Source organism: Delphinapterus leucas, chromosome 5 (genome assembly GCF_059928025.1).
Source record: "Delphinapterus leucas isolate spDelLeu-1000000601 "Yukka" chromosome 5, BTC_Dleu_Yukka2, whole genome shotgun sequence".
Classification (NCBI taxonomy): domain Eukaryota; kingdom Metazoa; phylum Chordata; class Mammalia; order Artiodactyla; family Monodontidae; genus Delphinapterus; species Delphinapterus leucas.
Genome location: NC_143133.1, coordinates 75,738,326 through 75,765,097, shown reverse-complemented (window position 1 = coordinate 75,765,097; position 26,772 = coordinate 75,738,326). Strand labels below are relative to the sequence as shown.

At 36.3% G+C, this 26,772-nt stretch overlaps 1 protein-coding gene across 1 annotated transcript; it reads right to left on the bottom strand.

Moving 5' to 3' along the window:
* Window positions 1-78: 78 nt before the first annotated feature.
* Window positions 79-26,733, bottom strand: SRP72 (signal recognition particle 72). Its single transcript, XM_022563604.3, has 19 exons — window positions 26,583-26,733; window positions 24,370-24,490; window positions 22,223-22,346; window positions 20,802-20,945; window positions 20,614-20,725; window positions 19,040-19,071; window positions 17,661-17,785; window positions 17,510-17,567; window positions 15,096-15,227; window positions 14,094-14,222; window positions 12,623-12,695; window positions 10,596-10,660; window positions 9,224-9,319; window positions 8,258-8,361; window positions 8,053-8,130; window positions 7,687-7,824; window positions 4,908-4,945; window positions 2,323-2,482; window positions 79-1,504 (listed from the first exon to the last, which is right to left on the bottom strand). Exons 1-19 carry the CDS (start codon window positions 26,689-26,691, stop codon window positions 1,327-1,329), a joined length of 2,016 nt encoding a protein of 671 aa, XP_022419312.1. The 5' UTR covers window positions 26,692-26,733; the 3' UTR covers window positions 79-1,326.
* Between the last annotated feature and the right edge of the window lie 39 nt (window positions 26,734-26,772).

Genomic DNA, 26,772 nt, shown 5'->3' with positions numbered 1-26,772 from the left:
AGGCAGCACCACATTTCTTACTCTTGTAAAGGAGGAAAGCCTTTTAAAAAACTCTTTGAAGAAGTTTCAGTAGATATGTTCAGAGTCAAACACAGCAGCACTTTATTAACAAGGACAGAGCAATATGATCACAAGGAAATACTCATAAGTCTAAACTGAATGCTATCTTGGGCAGCATAAAAGGAATACTAACAAGTGTAGGCATCCCAGTGTGTCTGTCTCACACCTGTTCAATGGGAAGGTGACTCGTAAGCAAGGCAAGAACAGAGCAACACTGATACCACACACTGACTACAATACTTCATTACTTTGAGAAGGGTAGTGAATGGTCATACCCCCAACTAGAAAGAGGAATCATTTGAGACCTATCAATTGGGCCAACAGTTCTGTTAAGCTTTAATACTGCCTACTCCTGAACTCTGGTATTAACCTCCTCTCTATGTAGGAAGTCAATGTTCATGCTCTTTCTGATTTCTGTCAAATCCATCTGACCTCAGAACACTGGGTCTAAGAGTCAACTTCTTGCAACATTGATGTCTTTCCCTTGAGATCTTTAATAGTGCTAAATCAGCATAATGTTATCATAATTTGAAAATGACATGGGGGCACAAAAAAGTCCTAATTTATATACATGTGTATATATGTATATACATACACATACTTTTCATTACTATATATATATATATATATATATATATATATATATATAGCATCCCATATTCCAGTATCACATGGCAGAGAATTTACAGTCAGAATAATCAAGACATTTAATTTAGTTTTCCTGTGGCCACTCATGTAGTGAACTGAAAAATACCAGTGTATTAATAAGGTCCCTTTTTATTACATGCTATTTCTAAGCAGATATTTGGAATGCTCAGAAGACTCCACTTTCAGTCTCCTAAGGCCTCCTAAGACATAATTTAAAGTGGGACTTGATAGAACAAATATCTTTGCACTCTAGTTGAAACAGAAGTAGTTTCTGTTTATATCCTAGGAAACCTTGGATAACATGCCTTCTTTGTGAAATTGAAAAAAACAGCAGATCAGCACACAAAGAGAAAGGATGCAACAGATATCAAAGTGGGTGAATGCCCAACTATTCTGACTCCTCCTCATCTGTGCAAAGCAAGGTGGTACAAGTAGGCCAAGTCTGACTGGGCAGAGTTTGAGGAAGATGCTTTTCTGTTTGATGAACAAGAAAATAATTTTATGAAAATGTGGGGATGGGAGAGGGAGCAGCTCTGTGCTTCTTGCTGTGTTACCTTTATTATGTTCCCAGTGTCACTGAGACTAGTTTAAAAATAGCCTACAAAAAGAATGTTCTAATCACCAGCCACCTTTTCCACCTTTCTTCTTTTTCTGTTGCTGTTTCTTTTTTGTTGCTGGAGCCCCTGCAGGTTTCTGGTGTCTTGGGGGTATGATATTACTTGTAGATGTAGATGCTGTTGCTGCGCTGCCAGGTCGTGGGGAGGTGGGTGGGCTGCTCACAGTTTTACTGGCATCCCTGAAATCATCAGATCAGGAAAGTGTTGGTCATTCATATATTCAACAAAGGAAAAGGCTATAAAAATGTATGTACATGGATTTCACTTTCCACCTCTCACAATCTCCCACACACATTTTCTTTTTCTTCCTTTCTTTCTTTTTTGGCCGCGCCACATGGCATGCGGGATCTTGGTTCCCCGATCAGGGTTGGCACATGTGATCTTGGTTCCCAGACCAGGGATGGAACCCGTGCCCCCTGCAGTGCCTCCGAGCTCGGAGTCTTAACCACTGGATTGCGCGGAAGTTCCCACACATATTTTCTTTTAAGGTGCGTTCCTCAACTCCCTATCCATTTTTCTTTTGAATAAAATTTTTACTGCATTATAATTTTTAAAAATGTAATTGATGGTACATGTCAATTTTTAGAAAGCTTAGAAAATAAAGAAAAAAAAACTTTTAACGACCTATAATCCTTCCATGTAGAAATAACTGATTTAGTAACATTTTAAATTCTGCTTTCTAGTCAAATTATTTATTTATATCTGTTTCTCTAGATATTTAGTTAGTTGAATTACTCAGTGTATATAGTTTCCTTTTGAAGGTACTGTAATCCTAACATCTGCAATACAATCCTACAATTCTAGTATTTACAATACAACCAAGCCAGAAACAGCATGTTTTCTTTCCTTTACCTAAGCATATTACAAAACATTTATTAAAGATATCTGACTATACCTCTCATACTGTAAACATAATTCAAAAATTCTTAATGATGACCCTGAGTCAATCTCAGAAAGAAGCAACCTATGCCCTGAGGACTGGGAAGCAATGACTTACAATTCAGATGAAGCTCCTACAGTTGCTCCCTGGGTCCCTTTTCCAATCTGATCCTTCTTTTTACCCTTCTTTCTTCCTCGGTAGTAAGAACGTTCACGCATTGGTAGCCATCTTTCTGGATCTGGGGTCACTTTTGGGTCATAATTTTTAGGCAGTTTTCCTGTTTAACAATTAATTGATAAAGAAATGAGAGATCTGTCCATAATGTTTTTGAGATAGTTTGTTTAAACACTGTGTCCAAACCTGGGAATAAATAACATTAAAACTGAAATAAACTTATCTGAGAAAGTTTTATTTGTATAATCTAGCAGCGGAAAAAGGACTTATTTCTAAGCATGACACAAAATTCAGAAGGCATAAGAAGATTTCATAGATGTATCTGTATAAAAAAGTTTAAATTTTCATTTGGTAAAAGATAATTTTTAAGAGAAATAACAAAACAAGAAAACATTTGCGTACTATGTAACAGAGTGAATTAATATTCTTAATATAGAATGAGTTCTTGATAATCAGTAGGTAAATCATGCAAAGAAAATGGGCGTAGCTGTAATTAGAGTAAGCCAAGAGAAATAAAAGTCATTAACTATGTGAAAAGATGCATGACCTCACTAATTAAAAATAATAAGGATAGGGGAGTTCCCTGGTGGCCTAGTGGTTAGGATTCCAGGCTTTCACTGCTGTGGCCCGGGTTCAGTCCTTGGTCAGGGAACTGAGATCCCATAAGCTGTGCAGCGTGGCCCCCCAAAAAAACAAAATTAAAGGATAAAAAATTCTATATTAAAAAGTGTAATATGCAGTGTTTGTGAGATAGTGGGCAACTCTCAAACACTATGGCAGAAGTATATACTAGTATAGCCTCTGTAGAGAGCAAATAATTGGCAGTACCAGTCAAAATTTATACTTTTAGAAATTTATCTTGCAGAAACTCCTAAGTCACAAAGCTATATATGTGTAAGAATACTCTCTGTGATATTCTTGAAAACAGCAAATTAACTTAAATGTCTATCAATAAGAGAATGATTAAATATAGTATCCTCACACTATAGCAAGCTATAAAACTGAGTTAAAAAATGAAATACATCTATATTTAATAATTTGGAAAAATGTCTGCACAATATAGTCTAAGTAGAAGATTAAAACAAATTATCCTGATTTGTTTATATCAGTTTTGTAAAAATATTAATTGAGCATGTAAATGTGTATATGTTTATATATACAAAAAAAGTTAAGTAATTATCTCTGGGAGAATGAATTTGGGGTAGGGAATTTTCCATTCTTTATGCCATTCTATAATGACAGAAGTCTCTTACCTTTATTTTGTTTTTATTTTCTTTTGTTTTTATAATGAACATATCTCTTGTAAATTAAAAAAAATACTCATCTGGAAACCACGAAAACAGAAAAACTGAAACTGGAGGTTACTGATACCTACAGTTATCAGCTATTTCCTTGCAGTATTACTAATAAATAAAACAACATGAAACAAATACTTTAGTTTTTACCAATTTCCAAGTACAGTGATAAAAGTGAAGAACTAGTAAGACTTGTAGGTAAAGACAGTGGAGTGAATGCAACACTGGCTTCTGCACTATCCAAAACTCCACTAAAATAGTAATAAACCCATTAAAAGGAAGAATAGTAGAAAAGATATTTTCAGTAAAATTCTAGAAGCTGGAAAACAGATGGAGGAGTGGTAATAAATTTAGCAGATTTGGGAAACCTGAATCCTTGATTTTGCAGTAAGCAAAATCAAGAAGCAAACTGATTTCTACCACAGATTTCCCAAAGACTCGGGAACAGGTAGGTGGCTCCAGGGATATCCTCTGACTAGTTGAAGCCAAGCATGGTAATTCCACCCTCTCTTGCCATGGATTAAAATAGGTAAGCCAATCAATGCATGGCATTCCTCTGGTTAATGGTTCAGGGCTGGACACTGACCTATATTGGCCCAATCAGGTTAATGGGAAAGACTTGCCAAATGCAGAGGCTCTCTTTACATCCTGCTGGATATAAATAACAAGTATATGGCTCTGTTTCCAACAAACATCTGATTACTCTAGTGGGATTCATTTTTGTGTACAGGAGAACAAAGAGATACAACTACTGGATAAACTAACCCTGATATAACCTTCCTCTACACTGCCAGTTTCATAAACAGTAAATTTTATTAAGCCAGTTTCACGGAATTCTACGGTACTTGTAGCCAAAAGCACTCTAATGTAGAAGAGCTTACTGTGTGCCAGGCACTGTTCTAAGAGCTTTACATGTAGTATCTTATTTAATCCTATGAGGTATATACTATCATATTCCATCTTACAGATGAAAAACTCAGGAAGGTATGTTAACCTGTTCACAGTCACAGTGACAAAGAGCAATGTTACTAGAGCAACAATTTGAATTCAGGCACTCATAAACTTCAGAATTGCACTCTTTAAAGTTATAAATTTAAGTAAATGTTAGCTATAGTCAAGACAAAACTCAGTTTCAAAGATATGAGAGTTTATGTCTGAAGATTTCTATGTAAGGCCAAACTCAAGCTTTTACCTTATAGAAAGAAATCTAAAGATTAAAAAAAAAAGCCTTACCCTTCTTTTTTTTCTTCTTTTTTTTCAAATCTCCCTGTCTACAAAGAGAAGAAAAATCATTATCATCATTGTGATGAAATATTTATAGAGCATTAAGCATGTGCAAAAGAGTGAGCTCGGTACTTTGTCATAAAGGTGTTTAAGATTTGGCGTCACCTCACCAAAGCTAATAAACCAGTTGGGATATTAATTCAGGTTAAATTTAATCAAGCTTCAAACACCGTTACTTTTTGGAAGGTGCTTTAGAAAAGAGGGGTGACAACTGTTTTCAGAAAATAGATACCATTTTCACTGGCACATATTAAGTCTATGTAAAAAGGTAAGAAATCTGTACAAGCATAAAAATCTATAGCTCTATGCTAAGTTACCTTATATTTGGCAAAACTAGAAAACAGATAATTTAAACTCTTTGCCAGAAGAACATGTAAAGGTATCATACATGCAAAGAATATTTCTGGGAGGATATGCAAGACAAGTAACATTGGTTGTGGCCTTGGGTGGGAAGAGGGCAGACAGGGGTGGGGACGGTGGGAGGGAGGATAGGAGAGGCTTCATGGAAGAGGTGACTGTGTTGACTCTGGAGGAAGACGAGGATGAGATGGGCAAAATGTGAGCAAAGGCAAAGAAGTAAGAAATGGCAGAGAGTCTTAGGAAATTGCAGATATGGCTGTGTAGTATGATTTGTAGGGAGACAATTCAGAAGACTGTTGCATAGTCTGAGTGAGAGATGAAGCTCTAAAGTAAGATGCTGTATGTTGCATTTCTTATTCTACAGGGTACCCTAAAAGAACTTTCACAATTGAATGACTTGGTAGAATGAAATTTGGGGAGACATTGTTGCTGTCTTATCTTTTTAGTTCACTGTTTCATAGTTCCCGTAGAGGTATATCCAACATGAGTGTGTCCAGAGGGATTTTTTTAATGTCTTCCTCTTTTCTACTGTAGCTGTCAGAGTATAGCTGTCAGAGTACTTAATAGTTATTTTGAAGTATTCCCCTGACTTTTTATGCTCTTTAAATACCTTTATTTATTTTTTGGCAGTGTACTTAATAAAGATTTTACTTACTTAAAAATTTCAATAAACTCACAGGGTTCAAAGCCTGAAAGATTAAAAACGTACAGTCTTCCTCCCACCCGTCTGCCCTCTTCCCACCCAAGGCCACAACCAATGTTACTTGTCTTGCATATCCTCCCAGAAATATTCTTTGCATGTATGATACCTTTACATGTTCTTCTGGCAAAGAGTTTAAATTATCTTTTTCTAGTTTTGCCAAATATAAGGTAACTTAGCATAGAGCTATAGATTTTTATGCTTGTACAGATTTCTTACCTTTTTACATAGACTTAATATGTGCCAGTGTAAATGGTATCTATTTTCTGAAATTGAAATAAAGGTTGCACGTGCTGTGATTGTGCAAGCATAGAGGAGTACACCAGAGGAATAGTCCTCTTTATTTCAATTACTGCTTAAGTATATTTCCTTCTGCTAGACTGAAGTTCTTTTCAGGGTAAGGACAATGATTTACTTTCGTCACCAACGCAGTGTTAACTTCAAAAGAAACTACACCTTTTTAGGTATCCAAAAGTCAACATAAAATGAAAGACATTAATAATGCCTAATGAAAATACTGTGCTGAAACTGAGAAGCTTTAAAGTCAATGTACATCTTAATAATTGTCTAATGGAAAAGATAAAGATGATTAAAGGATTAGAAAAGAACTGTATGTTCTTACTAATTACCCAACCCTGTTTTGGAAAAGGAAAAAAAAAAATACTGAAAATATTTAAATACACATTGTATGAAAATCTCCTAAGACCTGGCTTGAATTCGTTGTTTTGGAGTTCTTGATAAGGCTTGCAATTGGGATCATGATAAAATGAAATTTGGAACAATGCAATATCTCTGAGACTGCAATTTCTTATTTAACTTTTAAAAATCTATTATGAGGATGGTAATACCTTTTTAACAAACACAGAGTTCATAATGAAGTCAATCATATACTGTTGCTGATATATATACTTTTTTAATTACGAAAAATCAGATTTCAAAAGTCATTCAAAAAAAAGAGAAAACTGAAAAATTATGAAAGTCACAAAACTGGGGAAGTGCTATATCTCTTCCATTCTCTATTCATCCTGAGTGAAAAACAGAATCTTAAAACAGTTTATTTAGTAGGCCTCTGCTATTTTTGAGATGACAATGTGCGAGAACAAGAAAAGAATTGGAATTTGACTTCTTGTAAGTTATTGAAGCTGGCTAACTTTCCTCCAAATCAGCAAAATAAACCTTATCTGAAATCTGGTCTAGAATTCTAAATGATGTACTAAATGTACATCAATATCTCACAGGTAAATAAAGTAAGACACATCCAGCCTATGGAATACTATGCATAAAAAGAATAAAATATGTCTACATTGAGAATATGGAAAAATCTCTAAGACTTATTAAATGAAAGAAAATTTGAAGACAGTTAAATACAATATAATCCCATTTCTATAAAAAAAACCTAATCTAAGAAAAGTATTTCTACATCAGCTCTGTGTGCAAACACAAAGAAAAAGATCTGGAAGTAAACACACTAAATTAGTATCAGAGGTAAATTGTGGGTGGGGAGGAGGAGGGGAAACAAGGACAAAAAGCTGGGCACAGCACAAGAGAAGGGAAAAGAAACAAAGTGGACTTAAACTTTATTCACATGGAATTTTTACAAGAGTGCATTTTTTATTCCTTATATAACTTAAAATCAGCATTAGTGAATGTTACAATGAAAAACATTACCCTTGCTCCTTTGGTTGACTATCTCCAGCAACTTTTCCACCCTTCTTCCGAATGTACGTAGCACCAGGAGAATTTTCAAGAGCCTCAACATCTACTTTTAGAGACATACTATCTGATGAAGGCAAGTGTTTACTAAGGCTGGGATAGAACAAGAGTTCAGGAACACAATATATATACATATATATGTTTGGATCTATCACTGTATTTTTCAGGCACATTGATCAATAAATTCTCATTTTTGCTTTTACTAGTTAGAGGAGGGGTTTTGTTTGTTGAAATTTATAACAAAAAAGCCCTGGTCAAAACAGGTAAGGGAAGGGATTTATTGCACTACTTGGGAGCTGTCTAGAACAATCAAAAGGATACGCTTTTGCCTTCTCAGGATCTACAAGTGAGTAAGCAGAAATAAGCTGTGCCAGGGTGTGAATATCTTTTGGATTTTGTCTAAAAGAAGAAATAAGAAAGTCACTAAACAGTTTATAAAACTGGAGAAAGTAACATAAACAAGCAAAATAACTCCCTCATATCAAATAAAACTTGGATTTCTGCACCTCCACCTTTCAGAGCTTACTTCCATAGCTGTTCTAGGTCACTAATTGCCTCCTTCTTCCGTCCATATTTGAGTTTGAAGTTTGCAGCTTCTCTTATCAAGGACAAATGAGCAGGAGATTTGGGCTATAGATTCAATAAAGAAAGAAAAAAAGTTTTAAGCTAAATATCTAGCAAGTCAATGAAGTTATATTCATTATATCTTTAAAATGGACCTACCCATTAGATTTCTCATCTTAAGTTTTACTGAATGCATGAAACAACAAAAAGAAATTCACACACACACACACACACACACACACACAGAGGGAAAGACAAATTAGTACAAGTGAAGACCAATTTATGAATTTGGTATACAACTCATCTCTATTTAGACTGTCTTGTCTACAACTAGAAATATTGCATAACCAAATCTTAAAGTTACGTCACTATCGTTCTCAAACATTAATTTGACACAATACTTCCTAGAACACTGATAGCTCTTCACTGCTAATAGTGCTAACAGTATTAATGCCCCCCGTGTGTATGTATATCTATAAGTTGGATATTGCCTATGCAAAGACCCATACTGGAAAAAACGTTCCAGATGTTCCTATTAGATAGAGATACACAATTATTCTATGTACTGCTGTTGTACCAAGTACTACCATCCATGGGCTCTCTAGCCACTAAAGATGAGCTGTCTTATACACAAGCACGTACAATTAATATTCTTATTTCTTGAGATTACACACACAAACACACATACATACACTCAGGAAGGAGCTTCAGAAAATATAACTGAGCTTTTTTTTTTTGGTAGCCATTTCTTTCTTCTAATAACATTATCTGGATCTGGTATACATAAAAACTGAGTGACAGTCTAACAGCATTCCATTTTTTAAACAGTGAGTTGAAATATTTCAATTCTTAATTTTGAGTTCACTGCTGCAGCTTTTTATTCTTATGCAAAAATGTACCCTCATAACATTTTACTCCATCCTTTTACCTGACGGTTTTGATACCACTGGATAGCTTGTGTGAAGACCTCAATGGCACTGTCAATATCTTCCTCATGGCTGTACATTGTCACTAATGCAGACACCTACCCAGCCAAAGGTATAAATTAGTGAACAGAATTCCTCCTCTCTCAGAATAAACTTTCTGAAAATGAATAAAGTTAAAGAAACAGCAAATAAAGGTTGCTAGGCTCTGTGCTAGTACCTAATTCATCATAAAAATTGCTAATGCATAACTAGAAATACCATGAACAACAATGGTGTTTTCCAAACACAAAGGTGATTATCTGTAAAAAAAATACCTCCCCTAAAGCTCATTCACAAATGGTTTGCTACCAGTACACAACAAGGTAAATACAGAAGTTGAGAAGAAGCACTTAGAAAATTAGTTTATATGATCACTGAGGTACACACACCAGAGAGGCTAAACTTGCATGTGGCCTCCACTACATGAAGCCAGTGAAAGCTTGCCTAGTGTGCTGGAGGGACAGCAAAGAGGCCCATGTAACTGGAGTGGAGTGACAGGGGGAGGAGCCATAGGCAGATGAGGACAAAAAGGAAACAGAAACAAAAAGCCAGATCATTGAGAAAAATCAATAAAATTAACAAACCTCTGGCTAGACTAATTAGAAAAAAAAGATAATAGAAACAAAATGTCCTACAGATATTAAAAGGATAAACAGGGAATATCTGAACAACTTTCATGCCAATAAATCCAACAACCTAGATGAAACATTATTGTTAGCCAGATATTATATTTGATTCTAACATAATCACAGCCCAGTCTTAAAGTATGATTCTTCAAAAGAGAAAACACTACCATAATACTATTATACATTTATTGAGTGCCATTTGTAAACAAGCTGTGTTGGAAAATGAAACAGTCCCTGTACAATAAATGTACATACCACCACTACAGAATGTTTTTACTTCGAAACAGATGTGCTCACAGCTATATTAGTGATCTAAACCTGTGATGCTTGAATAATCAGAGAACTAAAAACTAAATTCATAGGCCATTATTACCAAATTGTTTCAACTCAAAGAAATCACACTGAAGACATGATAAAATAATAGGCTAAGAAATTCCCTATATATGTCTTAGGATATTTAAGGTTGGCTTTCAAGTGGTAATATAAGGCCCAAACAGTTCCTGACACATTTGACTAAATAATAAATCAATGCAAAGCAGAGCATAAAATGTAATTAAATTTACACCAGAAAGCTATTAACTACAACTTCTACATTTTGAATAAAGAAATAAGCAGAAATTAAAGTGAAAACAAAGAAATATCAGACATACCAATGAACTATTAATTCCATTACTTTTTCAGTCTTAAAATATTTTAGTTATAAACTCACCATGCCTGGTTTATGCTTTAACTCCTCTATGCTTCTCAATATCAAACATGCTTTGGAAATATTACCTTAATTGAATAAAAACAAAATCAGCATCACATTGAAGAAAGCATCTCATGGAGGAAAAAAAAGATAAAAAATTTAAGAGTCATATTTTGTAACATCTCTAAACACTCAAGCTTTGGGACCTTGGGAATAATGTATTCTATTTATTCATTTTACAAACAAAGGAAATTAAATCCTAAAGAAACAATATATCTTGCTTATGCCCACAAAGTTAATGGCAGAGCTGCTACCAGAAAAGAAGTCTCCCAGCTCCCAATCCGTTGAGTTCTATTTCTCCCTTTTCAGAGTGTAACTTAAAGGTAGGAGTCCTTCCATAAAGGCCTTGAAATTGTTACTGTAGATATGAGTGCAATGGACAGCTTCCTACAATGTTAAAGTCTGATTTTCTACTCATTGCAAACCTCAATAACAAACCTTCCAAAGTCTTTAAAGACAAAACAAAACAATAACCATAACAGACTCATTCTCAGTAATATTAGTATGATAAATAATCCTCACAAAAATAAACTGAAAACTGGATGAGAAAAGAAGATACAGAGGAAAGCAAGAAAAAGAAGAAAGAGAGGTGGGAAAAGGAAAAAGAAACAAAGGAGGAATATAACAAATGTGAGAATAGGGTAGCTATCAGGTCTCAACCTGATTTTCATTACTACCCCACTGAGGTGCCTTTTTAGACATTGTTTTTTCCTAATTGCCAACTCCCCTCCCCTCTACCCATGAACTTTTCATTTTAGCCATCACAATATCTAAGATTTTTTTCAATCCTGTGCACCAAACCAATTATCACCCCCACTGAGAATGTATGGTCTACAACAGAGTTGTCTGATGGAACTTTCTGTGATGATGGAAACATCCTCTATCTATGCTGTCCAACTACACACATGTGGCAATGAAACTTCTGAAATGTAGCCAGCACAACCGAGGAACTGAATTTTAAATTTAGTTTAATTTTGGGACTTCCCTAGTGGTCCAATGGTAAGAAATCCACCTTGCAATGCAGGGGACGCGGGTTCTATCCCTGGTCAGGAACTAAGATCCCATATGTCGCAGGGCATCTAAGCCCATGCGCCACAACTACTGAGCTTGCGCACCTCATCTGGAGAGCCTGCGTGCTGGAAACTACAGAGCCCACACCCTTTGGAACCCACACGCCGCAACTCAGAGCCCACATGCATTGGAGCCTGTGTGCCACAACTAGAGAAGAGAAAAAACCCTCACACCACAACTAAAGAGAAGCCTGTGTACCACAGCAAAGAGCCTGTGCACTGCAATGAAGGATCCCACATGCTGCAACTAAGACCCAACACAGCCAAAAAATAAATAAATTAATAAAATAAATAATAAATAAATCTTAAAAAAAATAAATTCCGTTTAATTTTAATTTAAACTTAGAATAGCTACATATGGATAGTGGACACCAGACAGGGACAACACAGCTCTAGATACTCAACACTGGTTCAAAATTATAAACAAAAAACTGTCAGTTCTCTGTAAGATTCAAAAACACAAGTTCTCATTAAACTTCCTTGCCTCTTCTCTACCAAAGATATGGGTTATAGAGTATAAATGAAGAATAAAGGGCTAAGAAATTTTGAAAACTAGGAAGCAAAGTAACTCTTAATTCATGCAAATACTACCAAGTGACAGATATAAGCATTTCTACACATGACGTACACAGGAAATTCAAGTATAGAACAGAGGAATTCTATGCTTCTACAGACTTTCAAAGCATGGATTGAGAAACATTCTAACAATTTAGGAATTAACCCAAGAAAAGGCCTCCTAACATTACTAAATATGTTGGAGTTCACACAATCTAGCTTCATATTTGAAACAGCATTATGTTTCACTATTATGCAAAAATTTTTTAAAAATCACATAGTCCACAACTATTTCAGAATCATTCCAATCATATGTTTCCATTAACAGGATTATTTTAATCACAATGAAATAATCATGAATACCTTGGGAAATTTTCAGCTGTGCCATGGTCAGCTTAATTTCAGCAGCATTTTCTGGATGCTGATCTGCAAATTCCTAAAATTTTTTTAGTTGGGAAAAAAAATCACATTTACACAACTAAGCACACATATTCTAATTACTTATTTCAGCCTCATTAAATTTTTTAATTAATTAATTAATTAATTAATTAATTGATGACTGCGTTGGGTCTTTGTTGCTGTGCGCGGGCTCTCTCCAGTTGAGGCGAGCGGGGGCTACTCTTCCCTGCGGTGCACGGGCCTCTCACTGTGGTGGCCTCTCCTGCCGCGGAGCACGGGCTCTAGGCATGCGGGCCTCAGCAGTTGTGGCACGTGGGCTTAGCAGTTGTGGCCTGCAGGCTCTAGAGCACAGGCTCAGCAGTTGTGGCACACGGGCTTAGCTGCTCCACAGCATGTGGGATCTTCCCGGACCAGGGCTCGAACCCATGTCCCTGCACTGGCAGGTGGATTCTTAACCACTGCACCACCAGGGAAGTCCCCTCATTAAATTTTAAATCCAGTTTTGAAACATTAAACTTCTGGTTTCAGGTCAAAATTTTAAATTTGGAAAAATTTTATTTGACATCCACTTTGCTTAAAATTGTGCTCTGAGGGCTTCCCTGGTGGCGCAATGGTTGAGAGTCTGCCTGCTGATGCAGGGGATATGGGTTCGTGCCCTGGTCTGGGAAGATCCCACATGCTGCGGAGTGGCTGGGCCTGTAAGCCATGACTGCTGAGCCTGCGCGTCTGGAGTCTGTGCTCTGCAATGGGAGAGACCACAACAGTGAGAGGCCCGCGTACCGCAAAAAAAAAAAAAATTGTGCTCTGAAAGAAACTGCAATAATGTCAAGTCTCTAGGAAGTCGCCAGTAGAGAAACAATAATTAAAATTACTATAGATTTTTCTTTTTCTTCTTTTTTAAAGAAAGATACTCAAAAAAAAAAAAAAGACGACTCCTTACTGAGGATCCCTGCTTGGCAACTTTGCCCCTCAGGATGGTCCTAATTTTATGCTGTCCAACTTTCCAATGTAGTCTACTCTCAGGAAATTCGAATGTGATTTAATGTTTGGTTTAGCTTAATTAAAAACCAAGTCAGTATCTCTGTAATTGTTTGAGGTTTTGGATTGGGACTTACTAGAAAATACATTATTGAAAAAGGGGCTAAGCATGTTCTGGTATTTTAAGTCTAAAACAAACCGTTAACTAGTGTTACATCAATCTCCAAATGAAAAGCATTCTTCGGAGTTTATAGCAAACATTTACTAATGCAAATTTATATAAAACAAAGCTGCGGCCCAAGAATTAACTAAAGTGACACTCTGGCATGTGTATAGTGGTATATTACCTATTAGTTTTCCCATGAAATTTACAAGCTTGTACATTATTCTAATAATGAAAATAAAACAAGGCTACAACTACCTGACATCTCATTAAAAATGCAAGTAATTGTTTTACCTGAAGCAGCTCTATTGCTTTTGTGTGCTGCTTTTCACGGCAGAGCTGGGCAGCTTGGATTAACACAGGAAGGAGATGCTCAGGACTTTGGGACTGTAAACTGGCAGATATTTTGCGACACTGTTCTGCCTAAAAGACAGTATTTCCCCCCCACAAAAATAAGCTGGTTAATTAAATCAAAAATTAAGTGAACGACCAAAAAGAAAAAAAGGATGGGGAGGTGGAAGGAAACCAGTTGAAACAAAATAGTAAGTGAAGAACTACCTAGGGTAAGAGAGGTGGTTTACAGTACCCTCAATTTTTTCCTGAAAGAAAAAGATTTCCATTTACTGAATGTAAGCTATGAGTTCTTAAAACATTTAGGAAAGAATAAGTCCTAAACATTCATTTGGATGCTTAAATTGCAGAATTTTGTTTAAAAAAACCCAGAACACATCAAGTGTCAGCCTTTGCTTCAAAGCAACAAAACGTATAGGTATTTCTTGCTACAGTATTTAGGAACAACTTGACTCAGTTCTAAATAATGAAAATGTTACTGCCTCTCAGTCCCCCACTGAAAACCTCTGCTCTAGAAGAGTACAAAATCATAATTTAATTAGAATTTACACATATTGGAGTTAGAACTGCCCTTCTTATTTATAACTTGATGTGATTATGCACAAACTAAAAAGACGGATCTTACATTTATAATCATGATCAGCATCTCTGATGATTTTTCCTTTAATTCAGAGAAATCAGAAATAAGGTAATGAGAGAATTTTCTCATTTACAGCCGTGAATAGTGTTTTCTTCTTAAAAGTCACCACTGCAGACCTTTACAAAGAATTGGGCAAATTACTTACTTAACAGATAAAATCTATGATACATGACCTTCTGAAGACTACATGAGTCTAAGACAAAATATAAGCAAAAATATAAACAGACTGGACTGATACACCCATTATGCCTCATGTGCCATACTCCAAAAGGTTTAGCCAGGGGAACCAGAGGTCTGTTGCCTACCTGGTTTGTGTACATAGCAAGTAAAGCTTTGTTAAATTCTATAGCTTGCAGTTGTTTCTTGGAAAGCTTAAACTCCACTCCTTCTGCATTGGTTAATTTCACCTTCTTCTTGGAGTCAAAGACATTTTGGTCCTGACAAAGAAAAGTTCATTCACCATTAACAGCAATCTCAGACTTCAACTCTTTTAACACTCCAAGGCCTTATTCCTCTTTCATTTCGTTATTTTATGTAAACACAAGAGAGCTTGGAAGATAATACACCTACCTGGCTGGGGTGCCTATGCTCCTAAGGTACATATAAATTTGGCTCGGTTTCTTGGTTTGGTTTTATCTTTCTACTATTAATTGCTTTCTTTAGCTTTTTGATGAAAAGTACAAAGGGACTGCACAAATCTTACAGTGGAAATTAGGACTACAACGATACCTAAATTTGTAATATCTACAAACTATCTTTAGAATTTAGATGACAAAGGAAGAAAGTAACTTATTCCTCTCTGACATATTATCATACATAAGCAAATGGAATGGAATAAGAATGGAAGACAATTAAGTCACAATGCACCCTGAGAAGGACAAAAAGGGCATCTAAGTGTCTACTATGTGCACAGTATTCTAACTTTGTTAAATATTATTTGCAAATATGTGTTACCATTGTGCTTTTTAAACCATGTCTTCTACTAGTTTAAAGACTAAAAGGGGGCAAAGAAGAAATCTAAAATAAATTCTGCTTTTTACTGTGAAGCTCCAAACCAATGTGAAATTATTTTAAATGTACAGCAAGAAACTGGCTTTCATATAAATCAATCCTCAAGAAACCATATTTCTAGTTGGTACTCCTATGTCACTATTTTAGTACTTAAACTCACCATGCATGCCACTGCCAGACTTCTCTTAAACTTTACTACCATGACACTTATTAACATTTTTGATTTTTCAAGGTCTCCCACACCTTGGTTATTATTCAATGTAACCTTTTTTTTTTTCTTAACTAGCCAGCATGTATGTATCCTCATATCTTTTGCTCTCTCACTTTCCCTCCATAAGTCATTTGCTTATGCTGTTGCTTAACCTTCAAACCATATCCCTCCTTCAAGGCTCTACTCAAATTAGCCAACCCAGACTTTCCTTCACCAAATACTGTAGTTACAAGTATACAACAAGAAATTTAAATGTGCACAATTTTTTTCAACACTAGAATTTTTTATACTATGTAATGATTAAGACGACATTTCATATTTATTTTTGCATTTCCTATTGCATCCAGCACCATACTGAATAAAAAATTAGAAATAAATGTTAACTGAAGAAAAATTCAGTGTATAAATACATTTAGATTGAGATATTTAGTACTTCACATACTCTCCTCCCCACAATTATATATCAGATAAAAACAATTTGTCCTCACTGGCATTTCAAATTGTTCATAAACATAGGCAGGTACATCTTGCTGCTAAGAGTCAAATGCCAGCATCAGTTTTTGGAAACCTAAACCATGCCAATGCCCTACAACATCCTATATCTATTACCCCCCTAATGCCATTATCCTACATCTGAGAACCCTCTGAATTTCTGCTATAGGGGGAGAGAGATACCGCACAGGCCTAAAAGGAGAGTGCATTGGAGTCAGAGACTAGAATCTGAATCCAGGTTCTACCTCTTAGTGGCTGTGATCTTATACAAATCACTTAACTCCTTTTAGCCTCAGATTACATTCCTATAAATTGGAGACATGTACTGCCACCTAAAAAGATAATTGTGAGGATGAAATAAGCTGGCACTTGGAAAATCACATAGCCTATCAAAAGAACCTAAATGTTACTTTTCTAATTTTCTACTGACTTGAATTTCAAATCTGAACTTGAAATATCTTCCCATTAGAACAATGTTCCAAAAGGTGGTTAATTTGACTAGTACAGTACTCTTTAGGATTGTTTACATACATGCTTGTAATAGTTTACACAGGGCTTGCGGGCGGCGGGGGGGCAGAGAAAGAAAGAGAACCTGCCCATGCCTCCTCTCCCCCAAAATAAAAACCACTGGAAAGAGAAAAGCTATATACAGAAAACTCGTATTCAGACTTACTAGATGAAGAAATCAAAGTCCAAACAACTTATTTCTCTAATAAGTATTCTCCATATAATGATAATAATGGGAAATAATATTATAATTATATAGAATAATAATTTTAAAAAACAATGGGAAAAGGGTAAGATTTTAAAGTCCAGGGTATGTAACTACAAAATAGTTTTATTATTTGAATATACCTTGCAGAATCATTATGAGAGTTAAATAAAACTCTCCATTGTGATTTTGCTGCAACTGGACTCTGTCATGGAAAAACTTATCCTAGAACGAGGCTGGAGTAATATGCTTCCAGCAAAAAATAGTGTAAGAAAACCTTGGATATTCCATACCTTGTTAATTGTAATGATGTTATTTGCAATCACAGCTAGCAGTGCTACATCTGTTGGTCTGCAAACAAAAAGCACCAGTCAAAAAGGAATAAACCTTTAAAAAGAAAACTCATACCCTATAAAAGACACTTCATTTTAATAACCCACTTACTTTAGTTTTATTATCTGATTGTAAAGTTGCAAAGCCTCCTCTGTATGACCCTGAAGCTGCATAATATAGGCCATCTGCCCGTGGATGATGGCCAGTTCTGCCTGTGGGTCTTCTTCAGTCCCATCCTAAGCAGAAAAAGAAATATTTTTTTTTCCTGTGAGTTAACCAAGTGATCCAAACATTCAGAAGATATATCATCCTAAAGAAGACATACAATTTTCAGGAATTTTCCTGTAAAGTCAGTTTGTTAAAATTTAGGAATAGCTACCAAAAGAGGGAAGCTTAAATGAGAATGGCAAAAAGACAAATTCTGGAAGGACATGGTGACAAGCTCAGGAATACCATTCACTGATCATTTTTATTCTCTAAAAAGTTAAGACTAAAAAAAAAAAAAAAAAATGTGAAAAACAGCATACAAGTTTAACTTTTTACAATACCCCTAAATTCTGGAAACAATTTTCTCATAAGAAACACATTTTCAAAATGCTTCACTCTTAATTCTAAAATAATTCTAATCCAAAGACTACAAAATTCTAACTAGTAACTATCACTGTACAAAGAACTTCAAAAGCTGAAACTAATTCTGTAATTAAAGTAGCAGCTCTCTTAACTGATACCCCAGATCAATCTGTATTTTCCATTCCTTTGGAGAGGTTGACTGACGCCAACGTAGAGTGAATGCTCAAGGCTAGGAGGCTGCTCTTTTTTGCCATACCAGGCGCTCCTACTCTCACCTGGTAAGCATATGTTGACCAGGTCAGACTTGTTTGTTTCCAATCCCATTATGCCAGTTGTGTTTGATAAAGAAATGATAAAACTTAAGTATTGTAGTAAGACAAGAACTATGCATGAGAAAAGAGAATTGCTTCGATGAAAACTATGTTGAATGCTCAGAAATATTTGACAAAGGTTGAGTTCCTAAAGAAAATTACTATCTAATTAGGTATGAGCCAGAAAATGCAGAAAAAAAAAAAAAAGGACTCTGTAATGAAACTAATTCACAACTGTCTTTAAAGTATTATTATACTTAAGAAAAAAACCCTGGAGATCATGACTGTTGGATTATGTATAGTTTATGTAAGGAATATGCATGGAATTCCTATGAATAGGACCTTACTCAAAGACCTGAGCCCTACATCTAAAACAGGAGAATGAATTTATATGAATTTAAAATGAAATGCATAAGGCATATAAAATTTTGTATTGTCATTTCTCACCCTAAGAGAGTCCATCAAATAACTGGTCAAGAGGGTTTCTGTGATTCTTATCTAATGAATCAATATCATTTCAAAAAGTCAGTAAATACTACAAAGAAGGCTCCTACAAATTTATATTAGCAGAAGTGTAAAATCTGGGTTTAACCACAGTGGAATACTTACAGAGTCTTCTGATAATGAACGGCGGCAAAGATCTATAGGAGAAAATGGTTTTAAAATTAACATTGCTGGGTAACTCTCGTTTCTTTCATGTTCCAAAGAACAAGAACTAAATTCTTAGGCAGAAGATTTAAGATAATTTTAATAACAAGCAAATTTGGAATTTATCGTTAACATCAAATATATTACATAAATATTATCAATCCTTGATTACTCTAGCTCTTTGGCATTTTCTTTCACTTGTAATCCCTATGTTAAAAAAAATTTTTAAGGGAATTTAAAATATATAAATGTAACAAATGTTGATTGCAAAAAATCAATTATAGAAAAGTATAAAAATAAGGACAATAATCCTGTCACCTAAAGATAACCACTGTAGCATTTCAGCTATTTTTTTTTAATGTAAATGCGCAGCTACATTTTTAAATGAAAGTGGGACAGTCTACTATTTTGCAACCTCCCTTCCCCCATTTAATATACTGTGGACATCTTTATGTTATAACACATTTACATCTACATTATTTTTAACATGATTATTGTTAATGACTGCATGGTAATCTATTCTGTGATTATAATAAAGTCTTCTAATAGGACAGAAACTCATGTTCCTAAATTTTTGTTCTTATGAACATCCCTTCAATTAAATTCATATATATATATATCTGTATGGATGTTATCTAATTATTCCCTTATTTCCTTAAATTTCTAAAAATGAAATTCTTAGATCAAAGGGTATGAAAATTTCAAAATCTGCTACAGCACCAAACTGCCCACTGCAAAGCCTCTACTACTTTTACATTCATACCTGCAATATATGAGGATGTCCTCCCATACCACTGTCAATACTGGGTATGATCCAGAAATTATCATTATTAAACATATTTTTCTCCTCGTGATGCTCTAACCTCTGCTCTTATTTTAAGCATCAATATTTAAGAATAAAACAGACCCTGTTTCACCATTTTTCCTTCCCACCATTCATCGCAGCCCTACAACATCACTTTTATAGCTTCCAAGGGAAATGTATGGAGAAGAAAGTCGAAATGTTTCAGGAGTTGAGACCAGACATAAGTTCTCTAATAAATTATTTTCTTTTTCAGTTAAGAGCTTCAAAGCATGCAGATATTGTATATGGAAACATACTAAGTGGAGTTAAAATGTGCTTGAATAGTGTTATCAATGCATAAATGTGGCACACCATATTGTTACTATATTTGTATACTTGTTTAATACCAATAATAATGATGATAATAATATTTACCGAATGCTTACTAACTCGGTTAATTTACATTTAACATTCACAGTAAGTTGTTCAAAAACCTACTCCTCAAAACCCAAACTTAAGGTTTGGTGTGGCTGAAAATGGACAGTAGACTGGCTTAGGAATAACATAGTAACAGAGAAGAGATAAGAGTCAAGAACCCAAGAGAAAGGCTAGATGGATTTTGAGAAATTTCCACTGCATCAATAATTTCCATTTAAAAACTTCCCAAAGTTTTTAACTTTTTAATTTTTGGAAATACTTTGCAAAGTTATATGCACATTACATTTACATATCATTTTAACAAACTTCCAACCTTCAGCTTTTTGCAGGATTTTCATTGCCTGGTTCAGCTGGCCTTGTCCTATCAGCGCACATGCAGCATTGTAGCACAGTTCGTGTGTGCCTTCTTGGAGACCCAAGTTCTCCTGTCACAGAGAATACCAGTCAAACACTAGACAGGAATATTATGTCATGGCTGTGTAAGTACACAGAGATACTCACTGGAACCACTTTTTCCCAGTTACTTTGAGCTGCAACAACTGCTGAAAGGTTTGTTTTTCTCTCCTCATCATAATCATCTTGAGAGTTTCGGACAAGATCTCTATACACAGCCAGGCATTCATCATAGCGTTCTAATCGGTACAACTGAAGAGATAAATAGCAAGTAAAAAATCAGAGAAGACAAATATTGTGTTACATCCCTAACACCATATAACCCCTGTTTTGGAACCACCATGTAAGAAACCTAACTCAGCATAACGTGGGCAATTAATTGTTTTTCCCTTACAATTTTTCAATTAGTTCTGTATGCTACTAATACTTCCCCAAAGTTACTTGCAATGAATCTCTACTATATTGCATATTTGTAGGCATGATTCAGTTAGAAAAGCCATTGTATTGACCCCCATCTTGAGGTGAAGTAAGTGTCTAAGTGGGTTGTGAAAGAAAACCATTCTGTAGAAATCAACCAATCTGACTTACAATCCCACAAGTTTACTAAGCCGCAATAAACAGGAACAAAATTAGATGTTAACAAAAGGACTTAACTATTTCCTAGTTCATTATACTGAATCTTCATTTCTCTTTTCCAGAAACCAACTATTGTATAGGGTAGTATCAAGTATACACAACATAATTCTTGCTTATTTCATTCAGGTTGTTCTTAAACGGCGATAAGAACTGCCATTCTGGGTCAATTAGTCTACATGTATGACAGAGATGGGTGCCCTTCATCAATATAAAAATGCTGGAATCTACCCTAAGCTAACCCAGTTTACATGAAAAGTTCTTTATAGACCTACAATCCATGAACTTGCCCAAATCTTTGTTAAACTCACACTACCTTTTGGGGACAATATATTCAATACATTATTTGCCCTAAACTGACATTTTAAAAAATTTTAAGAGGGTTTTGCTAGTTCTAATATAACATTTCTGTCCTCTTATCATAAATAACCCTATTTTACATTAGGCTTAATTGTATGTCTCAAAATTCTTTTAGAATAAGATATTTCCAGGGATTTCATGAACCATCTGAATTCATCCAAATTCTTATTCATCATGATTTTATTTTACACTTAGAATAAAATATCAGTTAAAAACTAAAAAGACTGTTTCAAAACTGTGTAAGTATATAAGCTTACTGGCCTTCATCTTTCCAACTAAAAAGTCCAAATTTCATAGGATAGTTCTTAATTTTCCAATTACCCTTAGGAAGTCATTTGTTCATAGAACACTATACATGCAATTGTTCATATGAAGATCAAGGAGAGGGAATATGTTCAAACCTCAAGCACTGGTTTGGTGGCAAGTTTTATGGAGCATCAGGATGGGCTGGGGTTCCTCATCCCTGCTCCTTGCTAGAGGTAGAATCACGTTCATGCAGGACGACTGTCAAACAGGGATTTTAAAGCAGTAATTACCACTTGTCCATAAAGCTCCTTTAGTTTGTCTGTCTGCTGGTTGGCACTTTCTATTGTCTTCAAGGCATTCTCAATTCTGTTCAGCCTGTACTCACAGTATGCCTTCTCGAAGGAAAGAGAGTTACTGAAAAAGGAAAAACCAATGTCTGATTATTAGCTAACACTGCAGAGCACCCACGGTAAGCCAGACACTGCTCTAAGCACACTTGATACATATTATTTAATCCCCATTAACAACAGATGACAAAGGTTAGCGACTTGTCTAAAATCAGACAGCTCATAAGTGGCAGAAAATATTACATCTATTTCCCTAGGCTCTCTTGCTTTCATGGATATTCTTATTAGAATTACTGGCCTTTGAAACAAATATATAAGAATGAAATCCTGAATTAGCTAAACACTGTTTCAGATATACAGACAATCTGAACATTGTTTTAAATGGGTTGTTATAGAAGTTTCTTAAATCCATTTAGGAACCTATGATAAGCCATATAATGCTACTCTAACTTGTCAAGAAGCAAATAATTAGCAAAGAAAAAGTATCTAGAAATCTTAAAAGAACATAGCACTTGTAATCAAACAACTGGTAAACAGACAACTACAAAAACACTACTTACATACATAGACTTAAAAATTCATCTACATTAATGTCACATATGAAACATTGTGAAGTTTCAACCATAATCTGTGAGGAAAAATAAACATCAAGCAAATGGCAACATCCTTTATTCACCTAACAAAAGATTATTTGAAAATTTCCCTCTCTCACAAAATGGCCAAAAATCAAAACACTGAATTTTAGCATAAACATGTTTACTAGTAGAAAGCAGTGTCCCTTTTATTACCCTTTTATTTTTAATAAAGTTTAAAAATTTGTTTTTAATCTGTAATACATGCAGTTGGCCCAAGTAAAAAAAACAAAAAGGTATACATTGAAAGGGTTTTACTCCCACTGTTATTCAAATCTACTCTGTTCCACTCACCTCCTACAAGTAACTATTTTTATTCATTGTTTCTCCATCTATTGTTTGTCTTTGCAAATACAAAAAAATATACATAGAAATTCTTATATCCTCCTTTTCTTATACAAAAGGAAGTATACAATATACTGTTCTGTACCTTATAAACATTAAACAATAAATATGCTGCAACCTTCATTTCAACACACATTTCTTTTGGGGCTTAGGCATAACTGTAAAGAAAAATGAAATTACAGTACCAATTCAGATTATAAGTTCACGTTTCGTGAAATGATAAATTAAATAAATAAATGAAAAAGATTAAGAATAATAAAAAACTGCTATAGGGCTTCCCTGGTGGCACAGTGTTTAAGAATCCGCCTGCCAATGCAGGGGACACGGGTTCGAGCCCTGGTCCAGGAAGATCCCACATGCCTCCGAGCAACTAAGGCCTGTGCGTCACAACTACTGAGCCTGCGCTCTAGAGCCCGCGAGCCACAACTACTGAGCTCACGTGCCTAGAGCCCGTGCTCCACAAAGAGACAAGCCACCTCAATGAGAAGCCGGTGCACTGCAACGAAGAGTAGCCCCTGCTCGCCGCAACTAGAGAAAGCCCGCACGCAGCAACGAAGACCCAACGCAGCCAAAAATAAATAAATAAATAAATAAACAGTAGATCGAAAAAAACTGCTATATATTCTAAAGGCTGCTAAAGAACTCTGACACTGAAAGATCTTGGCCTAAAATCATACTCACCTAAACAATTCTCAAAGGAGGCAGGCACAGAGGTCAGGCTAAGACTGCCATACCATCCTAGAGGCCTCGACTAATACATCCCTACCCTATATGTTCTGCCCTCTCTGCTTTTTTTTTTTAAATTAAACTTCTGCTGAGTTGTTCTCCCTATGTCCTCCAAGAAATCTTGCGACTCTTGTTTATGCCCCACATCCCTCCAGTTTCCCTTCTTAGTGGTTCAAAGGGAAGACAGGGGTAAGGAAAAGGTTTCTTAAGGCAGAAAAGAACAAAAGTTACTATTGCTCTTTCCAGTTTCAGAAGCACCATTGGCAGGCAAAAGGAAAAAGGGGGAAGGAAAGAAAAAGATCAAAAATCACTGAATAGTGGGGAAAAAAACAAGGAAATGGTTATAGCTATGGTAAACATGCACAAACAACTAATTAAATCACTTACTTGGCAAACACTTTGGTGTGAGTATTGATGACATTCAAGGCTTCCTTGAAACTTCCATTCTGGATAAGGCACACAACTTTACAGTGTAGGGCAGTTACATCATCCTTGTTGATCTGCAGTACTAGACAGCAATTTTAGGAAAGCAATTTTTAAATCCATTCCCTTTCCACATTTCCCATCTCAGAAAGCTACATTTCCAATTTTACTGCAGCAGAAATGATTAGTCAAAACATTTTTTTAAATGACTGATCTTTATTTTTAAGTTAAGAAGTGACAATAAGGAGAGTTAAGTTAGACTTTCCAGTGAGATAGCTTCCCAAGATGCATGTACCAAAAAAGTAAAGTGAGATAAAGAAGCAAGAATGAAGCTGTTTTCTACTGCTTTTTCATCTTGCAAGGCATGCTATATCCTACATATTTCATTACTTCACAGGGAAAGAAAAAAGTTCACATAAAACTTGGCAGCAAATGACTTAGGTTTGAGTACAAGCTTGTCACTAAATGCCTTGAGGTCTTGGACAAGTCATTTGATTGCCAAATCTCAACTTTCTGATCTGCAAAACGAGTATGAAAGCATTACCTATTTTACAAGATTATTAAAAAAATTACATGAGAATATTTTGAAAAAAAATCTATAAGCTGTAAAGTATACAAACACAATTTGTTTTGCTGGCAATATTTCCAAACACCATTCAAAATTTCCCTTTTCAGGTAATATAACTAAAGAGAAGTGCAAGGAAGGAGTCAGGTGGCCAAATTTCAATGCTAAACAGCTGTTCAGTGTCAAAATGACTAGGATCACTCCCCTTGCTCCTGGGCAACTATTGGAATTCAAATCTCAGTCTAAGAATCAGAGTAATTTCTATCAATTAAGAAAATATATATTGGAGGGCTTCCCTGGTGGCGCAGTGGTTAAGAGTCCGCCTGCCGATGCAGGGGACACGGGTTCGTGCCCCGGTCCGGGAAGATCCCACATGCCCCGGAGCGGCTGGGCCCGTGAGCCATGGCCGCTGGGGCTCCGCGTCCGGAGCCTGTGCTCTGCAACGGGAGAGGCCACAACAGTGAGAGGCCCGTGTACCGCAAAAAAAAAAAAAAAGAAAATATATATTGGAGAACTGACAGCCCTTGCTGATTAAACAATTCCTGCACAGTACTTACTACATTGCTGATTAATATTGGTCGCAGGCCTAGCAAAGGCCAAAGTTAATTCAAAACAAGTTTAACAATCAAATAATTGTCATTAGTAGCTGTTTTCCTCAATGTCTGAAATCACCAAAAGTGCACTGTGGGCACAATCATTTCTTTTCACATTAACCCAGCAATAGTTTGTTGAAAATTCACACTTGTACGTTACAGACATACCATGTATGTTACTTCTTTCAACAGTCAAACCCTGTCCTGGTAATTACATTTCCAAACCTAACAAATACAGGCAACACCTTCAATAAAGAATTTAGCACGACAGAGAGCATTAAAAAGCACGGCCGTATTACAGTTAGGCAGTAAAGGATAACAGAATATAATGAGTTGAACCTCACACCGAAGACAGTTCACTCAAAATGATCAGTTAGTGGGCAAAAACCAGGATTAACATTTGTCTTTGCAACGTCATTGCAAATGTTAGTGCTGTCACACACACATTTTCTGGTCTAAGGACGCTGGAGGGATTCTATCTGTGGGAATGACAGGCCAGATCCAGCCCTTCCGTCTACCCTGAGTCTGTACAGCTTCCACTTGTCAGCGCCAGCTTCCAAATTACGTGTCCCAGGGAGGTTCCTCCCCCCGCTGCGGCCCAAAAGAAAAAGCTCCCTCAGCAATACTGTCTTGATCACTCCGCTATAAGGAAAATGAAAAGGAGGCAATGTGGAGTATTTGCGAAATAAGGCGTGAAAACAACGGAGTAAAATAAGAAAGCAGTTTGGAAGAGACGTCGGGAGCTGCGGTCTCTTTAAATCCTTCCCTCGCTTTCTGCGTTGGGCGCGGGGGGGAAAGACGGAAGTACACGTGGCTCTAAGCTACCCAGGACACAGGGCTGGCCGTGGGGAGCTGAGGCACCGCGACCCGCGCCCGCTGGGCGTTCGGGCCCTAGCGGCGGGAGGCTGGGGTCTCCCCTCCCGCTGTCTGCTCGGAGGTGGTCACGCGCCACGGAAGAAGGCTGCATCCTCCCACCTGCCCGGGCCCGCCCCCGCCCCGGCGCCCGCCGGGACACTTACTCTTGTTGACGGTTTTGAGAGCGCGCGTGAAGTCGCCGTTCTGGCCATAACGGTTCACTTCACTCCAGAGCGCAGGTACCGAAACCCCCCCACTGCCGCCGCTCGCCATCTTGGAGGAGAGGCGGGGCGACCTCTTGCCCCGGAAGAGGATCTCGGAGGTGGCTAAGCGGAGAAGGAAGCCGGTGGTTGC

Excerpts from the sequence above, each read along its gene's own strand:
- SRP72 (XM_022563604.3), bottom strand. The coding sequence starts at position 26,691 with ATGGCGAGCGGCGGCAGTGGGGGGGTTTCGGTACCTGCGCTCTGGAGT. Across the intron at positions 12,696-14,093 it reads AAGCAATAGAGCTGCTTCAG|GAATTTGCAGATCAGCATCC; the intron begins GTAAAACAATTA and ends AAAAAATTTTAG. Across the intron at positions 1,505-2,322 it reads GTAGGAGCTTCATCTGAATT|GGATGCCAGTAAAACTGTGA; the intron begins GTAAGTCATTGC and ends TGATGATTTCAG.